At 37.8% G+C, this 15,129-nt stretch overlaps 2 protein-coding genes and 1 long non-coding RNA gene across 5 annotated transcripts; all 3 read left to right on the top strand.

The window, feature by feature from the left end:
* Positions 1-902: 902 nt before the first annotated feature.
* On the top strand, positions 903-2,973 carry LOC120291734 (TMV resistance protein N-like). The gene is made up of 3 exons (XM_039309437.1): positions 903-1,062; positions 1,170-1,377; positions 2,558-2,973. The coding sequence occupies exons 1-3, from the start codon at positions 903-905 to the stop codon at positions 2,811-2,813; spliced, it is 624 nt and encodes a 207-aa protein (XP_039165371.1). The 3' UTR covers positions 2,814-2,973.
* Positions 2,974-3,302: 329 nt separating this feature from the next.
* Positions 3,303-4,180, top strand: LOC120291733 (disease resistance protein RPV1-like). The gene is made up of 2 exons (XM_039309436.1): positions 3,303-3,458; positions 3,545-4,180. Exons 1-2 carry the CDS (start codon positions 3,333-3,335, stop codon positions 4,178-4,180), a joined length of 762 nt encoding a protein of 253 aa, XP_039165370.1. The 5' UTR covers positions 3,303-3,332.
* A 5,768-nt stretch (positions 4,181-9,948) lies between these two features.
* LOC120291470 lies at positions 9,949-11,707 on the top strand. 3 transcript variants are annotated; one of them, XR_005549504.1, is made up of 3 exons: positions 9,949-10,294; positions 10,470-10,706; positions 11,151-11,707. It is a non-coding gene; the product is annotated as an uncharacterized LOC120291470 (long non-coding RNA). The 3 variants fall into 3 exon arrangements; XR_005549502.1 differs by having other exon boundaries at positions 11,144-11,707; XR_005549503.1 differs by having other exon boundaries at positions 9,950-10,294; positions 11,229-11,707.
* Positions 11,708-15,129: the final 3,422 nt, after the last annotated feature.

Genomic DNA, 15,129 nt, shown 5'->3' with positions numbered 1-15,129 from the left:
TTAAAAAAATAAATAAGCTAGGCAGAACTTATTTATATTTTCTATTGCGTATATATTTTCTCAATTTAACTTTAATTTACATGTGAAACAAAAAAAAGGAAATTTGCTCAGAATCAATTTTTTGCATTTATTGTACCGCTAATTTCCTTATAACATGTCTTTAGGTTAATACAATCAAGACAAAAACACAGTTACAAGTTTACTTTTGCCATATTTTCGGAATCATGAGTATAGTATTATGACGTATTTTCTTCCTCTTGCTCGGTATTTCAACTCTTAAATTATTATATTCATCTAAGAAGTTATAAATATTATAATTCAACGACCTTTGACTCCTCCCTTGTATCACATTTCCTTTATCATAGGTTATTCATAATTGAAAACTTGCAAAAAAAGATATATCCGAGTGAAGTGTGTGCATCAAGTAATTAACCAAAAAACCATAAAAACATAAATGAAGCTAGTGTCGTTGCGTGGGCAGTTTTCTAATCAAGTTACTAAGCTGCAAGTAATGGTTTGCTAAATGGGATCAATTGTTATGGGTTTGGTTTGGCTACACAGCCTAGTCTGATGATGAATTGAACTTAACCTGCCCGTCCAAAAAACAAGAAAAAAATTGAATTTCGGAATATTTTCGAGCTTGACCCAGGTCAAACGTCCTTCTCTGTTTACTTTAGGCATCGGATGCCGATCCAGGCCGAAAGCTCGAATATCCAGTTCTTGCACGTGAGCGCGGGTCCATTTCGAGGAAGAGGGCTTTTGAGGGATTCTTTGAGATCGGTTTGTGCATTCACATCATGATTTTTTACTTTCTAAACCCCACCGAAGACGCAGCTCCAACTCTGAGCAGGCAAAAACTAGAGAGAGACAAAAGAGAACTTTTTGCGAAGCCCCCAAAAAACATGGCAGCAACCGGTGGTTCCAGCGCGTCGGCGACACAGTACGACGTGTTCCTGAGTTTCAGAGGCCCCGACACTCGCGACACCTTCACCGACTACCTCTATCGGACCATGGTCGGCCAGGGGATCGTCGCTTACAGAGACAGCGAAGAGCTTCACGCTGGTGATCGGATCGACGATCTCTTGAGAGCGGTCGGCAACTCAAGATCTGCATACCGGTCCTCTCAAAGCTATGCTTCGAGTGCTTGGTGCCTCCGCGGGCTCGCTCAGTGACGGAGCTCCATGAATCGACTGGGAAGCCGGAGATCCTACCCATCTTCTTTGATGTCACGCCCACCGACGTCAAGCTCAGGACGGAACTCTACCGGAAGGAGTTGGACAAGCATGAGCAGAGGCACGAAGCCGAGATCAGGCAACGGTGGGAGGCGGCTCTGGGTAAAGTGGCTGAGATCAAGGGATGGGAAGTCCAAGGGAAAGCGTAAGTATATGCTTATTTATGGAACTCTTTTCAAGCTTCAGTACAAATGCTATTATCTTATTGTTCTTGTAAATGGCAATGAAAACTTGCCGAAGGTGTATATATTGTTGAAATATATCGGTTGACGTGGCATATACGAATTGGTTTTTGGTATATGAGCAATAAATTTCATTTCTCACCGGGGAGGAAAAAACCGAGGCAATTCACTAATTCTCATACATAAGCAGGGCCATTTTGGCTAGTGATAGTTAGATGAGTGAATTGGATCTAATTTTGGAATGATGTCTGTAATTTGGTCCGCAAAGGAACATCTTCTTTCTCAGAAATAGGGTCAAATTGTAAGTTTATCGTACCAATCATATCCTGTGGAGTCTATTACACCAAAATTCTTGTGGCTCTATAGAATTTACTTGAGACTTAAAAATAGTGATCCAACTCAAATGCTATCTGCTAGGAAGTAGTAGTGAGATTGTTATTTGTTTTCTTTAACTAAAAGTGTTTGGTATGTGGCAGACAAGGTGAAGTCATTGAACACGTTGTGAAAGAGGTTCTGCGTAAGCTGAAAGTAAAACAAAGACCTCTGGATAACAAATTGGTTGGGGTAGACAAACAAGTAGAAGCCATAATGGAGTTGTTAGATGTTGACTCTGGCACAGGTGTGCGTTTCTTTGGAATCCATGGAATGGGCGGGATTGGTAAAACCACTCTTGCTAAGATTGTTTTCAATGAATTATGTCTTCAATTTGATGGACAATGCAGCTTCATTGGGAACGTCCGAGAATCATCAAAAGGAAATGGCCTAGTAAATCTGCAGAAACAGTTGGCATCTGACATCTCTGATTCTAGATTTGTAGGAAATTTTGATAACACCGATGAAGGGATAGATAGCATAAGAAGGAGAGCTAGTTCTAAGAAAGTTCTCATTGTTCTAGATGATCTAGACAACAAAGAACAACTTAAGAAACTAGCTGGGGACCTAACACTTTTCTGTTCTGGGAGTAGGATTATCATTACAACAAGGGACAAAAGAATTTTGGATGAAAGAAGGAATATTAGCTTATGAAGTGAAGGAAATGGATCGTGATAAAGCGCTAGAACTTTTCAGTTTGCATGCATTTAATAGGGTCTCTCCTCCCAATGCTTATCAAAGTCTCTCTCAAGAAGTTGTATCTATGACCAGGGGACTCCCATTGGCTCTTGAAGTCATAGGTTCCTATCTTCATGACCAAAAGGAGGAAATATGGAAAGAAATGCTAGAAATGTTGAAGAACGTACCTCATGATGAAGTCCAGGGTAAGTTGAAGATAAGTTATGATGCATTAGGAGATGCGGAAAAAGAAGTTTTCTTGATATTGCATGCTTCTTCATATATGGAAAGAAATTATGGGCAACTTATTTCTGGGATGCTTGCTGTCTTTACCCCCATAACTCATTAAAAAAACTTACTGATTTGTGTCTAATTAAAATCGTTGGCGATGATGCTATATGGATGCATGATCAACTGAGAGACCTCGGAAGAGACATTGTTCGAAAAGAATGTACCCTTAATAGGTTGTGGAATGACAAAGAAGCTCTCGAAGTAATGAGATCAAAAAAGGTAAAGTAAAAGTAGGATCCTTACATTATCCACCGTGAAATTATTCTCTCACTTCCCATTTAGAAAGTAAAAGTAGGATCCTTACATTATCCACCGTGAAATTATTCTCTCACTTCCCATTTAGAAGATTCCTTTTGGGCATTCTAAAGGACAAATTTATCGTTTGCAAGCTCATACTCATTGATGGCTTCTATTGGCAGAGAAAGGATAACATTCAAGCACTCAATTTAGGTAAATATAATTCAGATCCCATCAATATCGTGGATGAAGAACTCGAGAGGATGCCGAATCTAAAATTCCTTAGGCTATATGCAGTGACTTTTGGTGGAGACATCAACAATTATCTCCAAGAGCTAAGATGGCTTTCTTGGCACTCTCCTCCTCTAGATTGTACAATGGCCCATTTGCACTTAAACAATCTAGTATTTTTGAACTTTCATACAATAAAAAAACAGAAAGCTGGGGTGGATGGAACATTTTGAAGGTGTGAATTCGTACTTTTGTTCTCTTAACATAGACATAGTATTCTTTGTTTTATCCTCTTTGATAATATTTCAGTGCCCTTTGCAGATGGAAAACAGATTGAAAGTTCTTTCTCTCTCCAATTGTAATGGAGTGAAACAGATTCCAGACTTTTCTGGATGCGTGAGTTTGGAGATACTATCTCTTGCTCATTGTGTATCCTTGCAGGAAGTTGACTCCTCTATTGGGAAACTAAAAGATCTTACTCACTTGCAAATTATTTCTTGCTTGAATCTTCGAAATTTGCCTAAAGAGATTGGAGGACTAGTGAATCTGAAGCACTTTTCTATCAGGCGGTGCTCCAAAATCAAGAAACTTCCAGACATCAGGAAATTAGCATCATTGTCGAAGTTGGATATATCACATACAAAAATTACAATTTTACCCGATTCTATTGGCAATGCAAAGAACCTATCATCCCTTGATCTATTGGGGACGTCAATTGCGGAACTTCCAATTTCTATTGGAGAGCTCACGCAACTCGAATTCCTTTCACTCTGTGGTTGTCATAATTTTGTGGAGCTTCCAGAATCAATAGGTTATTTGACAAAATTACAAATGTTGGATCTCTCGGGGACAAAAATTATTGAGTTACCTAATTCGATAAAGAATCTCAAGCGGTTGAGGGTGATGAGGATGGCATCTTGTCAATACGAGGTTGCCGGCCCGGTATTGGAATGCTAGAGAGCATGGAGGAGCTCAATGTTCGAAATTGTCAACAGCTCGCTTGGCGAACTCCCAAGCGCAATTGGTGAACTGTTGTCTCCAAGTATCCTAGACATATCGCAAACTAGTGTTTGTGCGGTCCCATCGACAACAATTAATTCCCTCACACGCAACTCCAAGAGCTGGATCTATCATTTTGTAATGAGCTTCAAGAGCTGCCAAAACTTCCTTCAGGTTTGAATTGCCTACGTGTTAAATCAGCATCATTGTGGTTAGTTCCGGATCTCAGTAACCTCACGAATCTAGTGGATTTGGAACTGTCGACAACTCACGGACAAGCACTTGCCCGAGGCATCAACTCTTCAATTGCAATGGGTTGGGAAGTTATCTAAGCTGGAGCGGTTGGAGTTGTGCCTTTCAGATCTTCCCGTGTCGTCAACGGAGTTGGGTTGCCTACCTCAACTTAAAAAACTCACCTTAGGTCGCATGGATAGTTTCGACTCGGTAGTTGTTGGACCACAATTTTCGCACTTGAAAAATTTGTCAACATTGCATCTTTGTCGCAGTCCACTGAGGGAAATTCAACTAGATGGGCTTGAACTATTGGGAGATTTGACTGTGACATACTGCGAGTTTCTCAAGGGATTATCAGTTATTTCATCGAACTTGAGGAAGCTTTCTAGAATGGAAGTTAGTAATTGCCTAGAGTTACTTCAAATTCAATTTCTCAGTACGATGGAATCATTGGAGAATATCATAGTAAATTACTGCAAATCCCTAGGAGGGTTGTATGGTTTATCAAACTTGAAGAAGCTGAAGTATTTAGGATTATATAGTTGCCCTGTACTACGGGTTATGGAGGGCCTTGAAGAATTGGAGCTTTTGCAGCACTTGTCTTTCATCAGGTGTCCATCGTTGAAAGTGTTGACTAATCTATCCAACTCAAAGATACCAAATGAATGCTTGATATCTGTATGGAAGTGCGAGAAGTTACCAGATTGTAGTTATGGCCGTTACGGGGATTATAGAGAGGAGATTCTTGAGTGGACGAGGAGGGGATTAGACCAGGTGCGCCTTCCTTCTACCCTTCACTTTATTTTTCAAATTTTAATTTTTCGGAAACGCAGGCGGTAGGCATGACTTTTCTTTCCCTTGTTCCGTTTACTTTCATCTCTCTCTCTCTCTCTACGTTCCCGAGACAACGTGTCGTGTGGTTCTTTCTTTGTTAACATTTCTCAATACTCGGCCTTCTTCCTTTCGGGGAGGGTGCGGCGCGGTTCTTGAATGTGGCCAACCGCTCATCGTACAAGTATGGTCTCTTCTACGGACCCAAAAAAATTCTTCTCGCGTCGATGAAGTGAGAAAATTTCTTTTTCTCGAATGTGTTGGGTGAAAATTTTATCTTTCGTGAACTCAATATATTCTCAAATATTGAAGAACTTAAGTATTGCAAAATGAAATTAAGGTTGTTTTCAGAAAATAAGTTGCAGTCTCTAGAGATCTTTGTGCTAAAACGAAAATAATAAATGTTCCCTAAAACCAAATTAACTTGAAATTTTCTTTCAGATACGGGGGAATCGGTAAGCAGAGAGATGAGTTTAAGGTAGAAGATAGAGATCCTAAAATATCACTTGAGTCAAATTAAATTTCAATTACAGAATTTTTGCCTACAGGGAGTAGCCTTGTTAATCTAGACACGTAGATGCACTTTGTGAATAGTCTAGAAGGTAGACACCTGAGATGATCATTAACTCTTTCACATGTCAACCATACAATTATGAGTATAATTATTTCTTACATTGGCAATTGACGTAATAAAGATCTTTCATATAAACAAGAAAGTGATTGTGTCAATATTTCCCCAACCAAAGATAAAAATGTCGTGTGTGGGCACAAAAGTAGAAGCTCAGCTGTAGTTAACTGTTCAAATAAATTTCATTTAAACAACTACACTTTCTCTTCATATTTTGAAATGAAAAAATAAATATGTAGAGAACGAATATATAATTAATGTATTTTGAAAAATTTGAGGTGTTACAATTGAGTGAGCCACGAGAAAAGGAATAATAGTGAAAAAAGATATACCAAAAACAGAGTTAGCTTATATGCAATACCCACTTGTCAACAATGTTCTACTTATCACCTTTCGCCTGTCAGACTAACTATATGGTTTGGCAGTCTCCATTAGAAGGCAAGCATGTGAAATAGTACAACTCTATCATTTGCCCCAATTTTATGTATTGCTTGATATTACAATTTTTTCTTTGTCGAAGGATTTATTCAAGTTTTCTATTAAATAGAAAGAATTTTGCGAAAGATAGAGGTGCCAATACAAAACATATAATTCATGATATCCGTTTATCTAGCAAAACATATTGTTTTCTTTTCCTGATAGCTGAATCTGATTACGGTGAAATACGAAGTAGCCAATAAAATTTGGGTGAAATATGTACATACTTCATGGATATTGAATCAATATATTGCTAAATCATTGGATAATTATGTTGAGCTCATCGAGTTCTTTTTTATGAATACATGTCAAAAGCTAATAAAACCAAGGACTTTTGTTGGAGACGTCAACAATCATTGCCTGAAGCTAAGATGGCTTTCTTGAGGTTTTACTCCTCTAGATTGTAGAATGGCCAATTTGCACTTGAAAAATCTAGTAATTTTCAAACTTTCACACAATATAAACACCAAAAACCGGGGTTGATGAAAAGTTTTGAAAGTCTGAATTCGTGCTTTTGTTCTTTTAACATAGTATTTTTTTTCTTTGACCCTTAATGTTTTAACTACTTTTGCAGATGTTAAAAAAATTGGAAGTTCCTTACGACACATTATCTAAATATTATGGAACTTTCGCAACATTGAAATGGACTGGTTACCCGAGTTTGGAGACATTGTTTTTTCACCACTGTCTAAACTTGCGAAAATTTGACTCCTTTGTTGGGAAGATGAAAGTTCTTACTCACTTGGACATTATTCGGTGTACAAATCTTCGAACTTTGCCTGAAGAGATTGGAGGACTGGTGAATTTGATGCACTTCTCTATCAAAAAGTGCTCTCAAATGGAGAAACTTCCACACTCTATAGGGAAATTAGGATCATTGTCTAAGTTGGATATATCATCCTCAAAAATTACAAATTTACCTGATTCAATTGGCAATGCAAAACATTTGTCATTCCTAAATCTATCGGGCACACCAATTGTGGAACTTCCAATTTCCATCGGAGAGCTTACGCGACTCGAGTTTCTTTCACTCAAATATTGTCGAAATTTGGGGGAGCTTCCCGAATCAATAGGCAACTTGACATCATTACAAAAGTTGAATCTCTCAAGGACAAACATTGTTGAGTTACCGATTCAATAAAAATCTGAAACAAGCGAAGGTGATGAGGATGGGATTTAGTCAATAAGGAGGTTACTTGCCGGTATTGAAATGCTAGAAGTTGGAGGAGCTCTATGCTGAAAATTGTGAACAACTTGCAGGCAAACTTCCGGCTCAAATTGGCAAACTATTTTCTTTAAGTGTCCTCGACATTTCATATACCCGTATTAGTGTAATACCAATGGCAATCGATTACCTCACGCGACTCCAAAAGCTGGATTTGACACATTGTAATGAGCTTCAAGAGTTGCCAAAGCTTCCCTCGAGTTTGTGTTGTCTACGTGTTCACTCGGCATCATTGCGGTTAGTTCCAAATCTTGGTAACCTCACGAATCTAGTGGAAATGCTTTTGTCTAACAGCTTTGGACAAGCACCTGCCCAACCATCAAACCCAATGCAAACTTTCCAATTGCAATGGGTTGGAAAGTTATTAATTTGGAGAAGTTGAGTGGGGCCTTTCAAATTTCCCCATTTCGTCAACAGAGTTGGGTTGCCTACCTCGACTTAGAGAACTCACTTTATCTGGCATGGACAATTTTGACTCGATAGTCATTAGACCACAATTTTCCAACTTGAAAAATTTGTCCGTATTGTGTCTTCATAGCTCTCCACTGAGGGAAATTCAATTGGATGGGCTTGAACTATTGAGAAATTTAGGTGTGAGAGAATGCGAGTTTCTCGGCGACTATCGATAATTTCATCAAGAGGAAGCTCTATAAAATGGAAGTTTTAGATTGTCCAAAGCTACTTGAAATTCAATTTCCCAGTACAATGGAATCATTAGAGGAACTTCGAGTTGGCTATTGCGATTCCCTGGGAGGGTTGCATGGTTTATCAAACTCGAAGAAGCTGAAGGGTTTGCGGATCTACCAATGCAATGGGCTACGGGTTGTTGAGGGCCTTGAGGAACTGGAGCTTTTGAAATTTTTGTATCTTTCTAGGTGTGGATCGTTGGAAAGGTTGACTGATGTATCCGACTCAAAAATACCAAATGAATGCTGGATAGAAGTATGGGGTTGCATGAAACTAAGTAGTTATGAGGGTACTTACCGGGTTACAAAGAGATGATTCTTGTCATGATGAGAATGACATTCAACGAGTGCACCTTCCTCATACCCTTCACTTATTTTTCAAATTTTCATTTTTCAGAAACGCATGAAGTAGGCATCACATTTCCTCATTTTCGCTTGTTCCGTTTCCTTCGTTGTCTCTCTGTCTTTCTCTTGCATGTATTAATTCATACTTCTTTATATAAATCTATGATTATTGTTAGGTCCACTATTAGTGTAAAGGAAACACTATTAGTGTAAAAGAAACATTCATTATTTTACTGTCTGAAGTTAGTTTTGTAATTGAATTTTTCCATGTGTCATTTATCCAATGGTGAGTGTGTCAATTGTTTCTTACACGAGCAGTGTGCTTAATAAAGATCCTTTACAAAACTGAACAATGATCATATTAATATTTCGCCAAGCAAAGATAAAAATCACACTTCTTTACACTTTTCCTTTAGAATTTAGAATGAACAAATAAATATATAGAAAAAAATGTACAATATATGTATTATGAAAGATTTGAAGTGGTACTTATTGGGTGAGTCATGAGAAAAGGAAAAATAGTGGAAAAAGATATACCAGAAACAGAGCTTACATGCAATACCCACTGGTCAACAATGTTCTACTTATCGAGCTATGCATAACAAACTGTAACTGTGTGGTTTGGCATTCACCTTAGAAAGGCAAGCATGCGAAATGGTACAACTCTATCATTTGTCAAAATTTTAAATATTGCTTGATATTCATATTTTTTCTTGTCTAAGTTAAACAGAAAAATTCGTGAAAATAAGGGAGATGCCTGTACATAACATATAGTTTATGATATCACGTACATCTTTATCTACTCAAATGGCAGAACGTATGTGTTTTTTTTTTTCCTGGTAGCTAAATCTAATCAGAGTGAACTATGAAGTAGATAATAAATTGTTGGTGGAATATGTACATAGTTAATAAATATATAATCATTATACTGCTAAATCGTTTGATAGTTATGTTGAGTTCATTGAGTCCTTTAATATGGATATTTGCTGGAGATTATTAATAAAGCTATGGATTATGATAGATCTGCTAGCACTCGTTTGCGTAATTAGTTTCCAACGTGACGTGTAAACCAAGGTGTACAATGTACTTATATATGTGGAAAATGATGCAAGTTACATTATAAAGATCTTTGTATCAAGAAGGTTAAGTTAGATTAAAAATATTTAGCAATTGTTCAGATAAAGGGAAGCGACAGTAAAAAAACATGTATATTTAAAACCCATATTGACAAGTGTCCTATTAGTCTATGATAATGAAACGAATAGCCATTTGACTAGTAGATTATCACAAAATCGTATTTTAGTACTTAGTGCCCCCATTTCTACTATACATCAACCAGTTAATTATGAGCAATTCATTGAATTTCCTACATAATCCATAAATAAAATAAAACATCCAGTGTACCTCAACTATGATAAAAATCATTGGAATGTTCGGACTTCAAAGCAGATGGATTGGATAAAATTTAAATTTTCTTATGCTACAATACCAGGAGAAGAGAAGACTGATTCATTTTTTCTTGTACTAGGAAGATGCAAGGGAAACAGATGCAGAAGGATCAATGATGGAGACCAAAATCTACTATCCTCAGAACTCGCCATCGACTGTAGGGCCTCCAGAACCTGGCGCTGAGCTCGACTCTAGAAGTAAGTCGCTGCTGTTAGAATGAATATACTATTATCCTGTTGCACAAAGTAACATCTGTTAGCTTACGCTACCAACATACAAAAGCTGACACTAATCTTTGGATGTTTTGCTGCTATTAGTTTGGATATAATGTCATTTATTAGCTTACCTTGATAGTACAAACTATTCTCGCAGGTTTGAATGACTTTCAGTCTCCTCCACGAACCTCATCTGCAAATGTTTCCAAGTGTTCGTGCTCAATTCTATGAACAAAATGTGACTGATTCAAGCAACGGACAGATGAATAAATTCACAATGTAATTGAGTTTGGGAATCTTGGGAAATTGCGAGAAGTAATGGAGTTTGCTCTAAGGACATGTCCCCCCTCTTCCAGGTCCATCACAAGAGAAACTTATTGTCGTTTTGTCCAAGGTAATTATTCTGTTTTGTGAAAACCCATTTGTTTGCCACATCGATTTTCGATGCATGTGATACTTTTCTCAAATGTGCGCAATATGAAAATACTCGGACCGGGGCAAGCTCTTGGTATCAGTATGTTCTACTAATAGGTCACCCTTTTTCTGTGCCGTGAGAAGTCATTTTTAAGCAGTTAAAAGAAGAAGACGATCTAATTCTCCAGATAATCCAGTATTTCAGAGTCAGTTGCAGTAATTGTTATCCAATTTTTTGTTCATATACAGCAAGGCTCTGTTTCTTTTTCCATTTTGGTAGATTGATGGTTCTACCAAAGTTGCTCAAATAACTAAAGAATGCCAAAATACCCAATATATATATATATGAAAGAAAAAATCAAGCTGGAAATAGACGGTATCCGGGGCTGTCGATCATTAATCTAAACTAGCTCGCAGTACACAGGAACTTGAAAATAAAAAGGAAACTGGAATAAGGAAAGTGGAGACAACATGCCTCTTGACAAAACTCCTCTCTTCCCAGATGTGGAGGAGAGCTCTATTGCTATGTACCACCGATCGAGCTCCCGGGAATTGGATTTTTGGACTTCGCTGGATAAAGCAGGCCGCCGAGGGACTAGTTTCAGGTTGATTACGCTGAAGCTACTGTGGAATGGTTTCCTTATGCAATACTTGCTGCATAATCAAGTTGCTCCTATTGATGTTGGGATGAATCCCCTCGTGTTTGCGGTAAGATATAGAGTATCGAAGGGTGCATAAGCTGCTGCAGACAAAAGTTATTCTGATTTGGCATTTGCCTGAAGTGTATTGGTATGCTTGGCCTTTAATAACTAGTCTTGTAACTGTTTTGGATATATGGGCAGTTAGTGTTCACGTTCTAGTTGGAGCTAAGACTGTTGCTTGAGTAGTGTGCTAACGATATTGTTAGGTTTGGATAAATTATATTGAGTAGACAATTTGATGGAGATCTTTGATGAATCAACTTTGAGGATAGTAGGTCTCGAGGGCTCTTTATTTTATTTATTTTTATCTTTTTGGGTAGGTCTTGAGTTTGAAAAACTGGAATTTGATGTATTTAGGTTTAATTGATTCACTAAACAATGATTATCACCACAAAAATGATTCTGGTCACCTGTTAATTATCACCACAAAATGAAATATCTTGATTAATTAAACAATAATTCAAGTGGTTTGGAAGAGTTATGCTGATGATTGTAGGGAGCTACACGGTGAACATCCTCTTGAATGGTGGAGATCGGACCATTTGAGAAAAGCAAGGGTTGGTCAATTCGTTGAATTCTGCCGAAACGGACTAGGTAGGATGGGCAGCAGGAAGGGCGACATCGTGAACGTTGATTAGTGTCGTGATCAAATGGTCCCAGATCGAAACATTTTGATCCAACGGTGGGGAACAACGAAGGGCTTAACTTCCTAGGCAAGTTTTGCATGCTGAGAATGTGATCAACATCAACGCATTTCCAAAAGTTTAGTTACCTTTCAAACCATCTAGATAATAATTGATGATGCTTGAGATTAGAGGAGGCAAGTGATTGACTCCATGCTACATCCCGCATCAGATCGTCATCTCACGTTAGTCGTTATCTCGCAACTTCCTTTGTCATTTATTAGATAAACAAACTTGAAATAATGAATCGTTATAGTGATGTCACGATTCTAATAGAAAAGCCAACAATATCATGCCCTAATTTTTATCAACTAGGATCTTATCTACGTTCTTCAAATCTATCACGAGCTTGTTAAACTCATTTGAATGGTCTTTGATGAAAGTAAATTCAGCATGTTGAAACTGAAATATCATCTTCAACATATATGATAATTATTTAAACCCTTTCTCATGTAAAGAGCCTAAAATTTTCCTCATGATGCCACGGCATGTCTCTTCTCAACCGCTTCTATTGAAACCTCATCCAATGATATCAACATGATTATACTATTTGCCCTCTCCATTAACTCATCTTTATTGGTACCTTTTATCATTTTCGGCAAGTTAGCCTTGTCATCCAATGTCTCATCTCACTTCGTTGCTCGATTTGTGTTTTCCATTAAGCTTCTGAATTTATATTTTTGCTCTTGACATAGTTGCAACAACAAGATTTCCGAACAACGATCATACAAGCAAAAACCCCAAATCAAATCTAGAAAGATCCTATACTTAGCTCTAATATCAATTATTGTAAAATTAATGCAGAAGCTAATGGGATCTTGTTATTAAATCAATGCACAAGCATGAATTAACTAGATAAATGAACAACAAACAATAAGAAACGCATGAAGTTCCAATGTGGCTATCTACTTTAATAGGGAGATCACTGGCAATTAATCGAAGGATTATAAAGTACAATAGCTCACATATTCAAGCGCTTCTCAACCTTAGATTCCACCTAAAGCACAGTGTTTAGCCTTATGGAGAATTACGGTTTGAAACACCCGCATCTCCGGAAAGAGAACGAGGATGTAAACTCTTCACGCAAAAAACGATCACCATGTGTTCCTCTTCCTCTCCGCGGGGCTAGAAGGGCAACTCAACCTTTTTACTGTTCTTTTTGCGCGGCTGAAGGGGATGAGAAAATTAGAACCCACGCCTTTTCATTTTTCTTCCTCTGACAAATCTACTGACCCCACAAGATCTATTGAATATGAGAGCTCCTTCTTCTTCTTCTTCTTCTTTTGTACGGCCAAAAGAAGTCCCTCCTCCACATGCGACATGGACAAAGAGCCCAAGAAGTCGAACCTGTCAAACATAAATACTCTTCATCGAACAGAAAACAAAATCAAATTTTCCAAAGCCCAAAAACTCCAAATTTGACTTGGATTAAAGCAAATACCGAATTTGAACAAATCAAAATCCTTCGAGGTTTCATGCACATCTCAAAACTCGAGACATAACAACAAAGCAGGTCACTAAGGTACTAGTAAAGGTCTAGCATCGAAGGGCCCCAGTTGCTGCAGCAAAAAGTTGATCCCCAGCTTAGTTTGATGAAGAAATGAATTTAACTTACCCCGTCAGAATAACTCATCTTTTCCTGTTCTAGGATGATGAGATACAGAAAAATCCGGAAAATAAAAAATTGAAAAAGACAGCATTGATTGTTCCGCTGGCATATTACCATGTATCTGCAAGACCTTGGGGTTTTTCCAAGTGAAAGTCTTCGCAGGCAGACAGGAAAAGTACATGTCTTGCAGGATAATGCAGACGTGGTGTCAGGAAAAACTGCATGGATCTCTATGCATTATGGTTAAGGGAATAAAAGCTAAATCGTGGCTCCAATGGAATACTTGCACTCTTCTTGATAAACTCATGTGCATTGTGGTCAAAGGACAAGTTTCCTGGAAACAGGAATGCAATTTGCATATGGAATCTACTCTGCTTTGAGGATTTGCTAACTGTCCATTTGTTGAGAGGTAAGTCATTCCCTTTGTGAATATCAGATTGCTTGCCACATGGAAGCATCATTAAGGTTTTCAACAACTTAGATAATAGTTTACAATGCATATGATACTTTTATCTAGGTAAATGAATGATTCTACCAAAATTTCTCAAATAACTTACAAGTGCAAAAAACCAAGTGGAGAGATGAAGAGAAAACAAGTTGAAATAGGCAACTTTGGGATGTCCCAAACAGTGATCATTTAATCAATATTGCACGAATGCCTCCAAAATTTGTCAAGATTACTAACACGCGCAATCCTTGGCCCAAGCATTATGCTGTCACGGATGACTAGATCCAATAGGAGAAAATATTAGTCTTTCCTGTGCCAATATCTGTAAGGTGGGCAAAACTGATGGTAGAAGAGACTAATTAGTTGATTATCTGCAAGCCATTTTAATTTCTTCTAGGATGAGGTTGCAGTGGCAGAAGCAAGGACAGACACTACTGACTACGTCTTCTCAATTCTCAAGATTCTGATGTCAAGCATTCACTTGAGTTTATGCAACAACAATTCAAATTTCTTTTTGTTCGGTTCTCATCCAATCGAATCTTCAAATCTCATTTGGTTTTCATTTCATTGTTTGTTTTCAACTCATTTACAGCTCTTGTTTCTACTCAAATCGCACATATGTGCATCACATGCTCCAGACATGGAACTCTTTTGATATTTGCAACAAGCAAGGACTACTCATGTATACAATCATAAGTAGCCTCATGTCAAAATAGAAAATAGTACTCCCAGCGTTCTGCTCTTTCCTTCAGCACCTCAGCACCTCAAAGTAACATGCAGGAGCACCATTTGACATACACAATCACATATGAGCAGGATTTGATCCACACAAACACTTATGAATAGCATTCGACTTACATCACCTATGTATCTAATTAGTTCACATTTCAATCAACTATATACAGGAAATCCAGCAAAGACACGACCAAGGCAACTTCAATTGGACATCAAGACGTTGGTAA

This window comes from Eucalyptus grandis, chromosome 3 (assembly GCF_016545825.1).
Source record: "Eucalyptus grandis isolate ANBG69807.140 chromosome 3, ASM1654582v1, whole genome shotgun sequence".
NCBI lineage: Eukaryota > Viridiplantae > Streptophyta > Magnoliopsida > Myrtales > Myrtaceae > Eucalyptus > Eucalyptus grandis.
The sequence above is the reverse complement of the archived record's forward strand: the minus strand, read 5'-3'. Positions and strand labels throughout refer to the sequence as shown.

What these genes read in the sequence shown, in the direction of transcription:
- LOC120291734 (XM_039309437.1), top strand. Translation starts at nt 903, where the DNA reads ATGGCAGCAACCGGTGGTTCCAGCGCGTCGGCGACACAGTACGACGTG. An exon ending in CAGCGAAGAGCTTCACGCTG is followed by an intron (nt 1,063 to 1,169) that starts GTGATCGGATCG and finishes GGGCTCGCTCAG; the next exon opens with TGACGGAGCTCCATGAATCG. An exon ending in TGGGAAGTCCAAGGGAAAGC is followed by an intron (nt 1,378 to 2,557) that starts GTAAGTATATGC and finishes ATCTATGACCAG; the next exon opens with GGGACTCCCATTGGCTCTTG.
- LOC120291733 (XM_039309436.1), top strand. Translation starts at nt 3,333, where the DNA reads ATGGCTTTCTTGGCACTCTCCTCCTCTAGATTGTACAATGGCCCATTT. An exon ending in GTGGATGGAACATTTTGAAG is followed by an intron (nt 3,459 to 3,544) that starts GTGTGAATTCGT and finishes TGCCCTTTGCAG; the next exon opens with ATGGAAAACAGATTGAAAGT.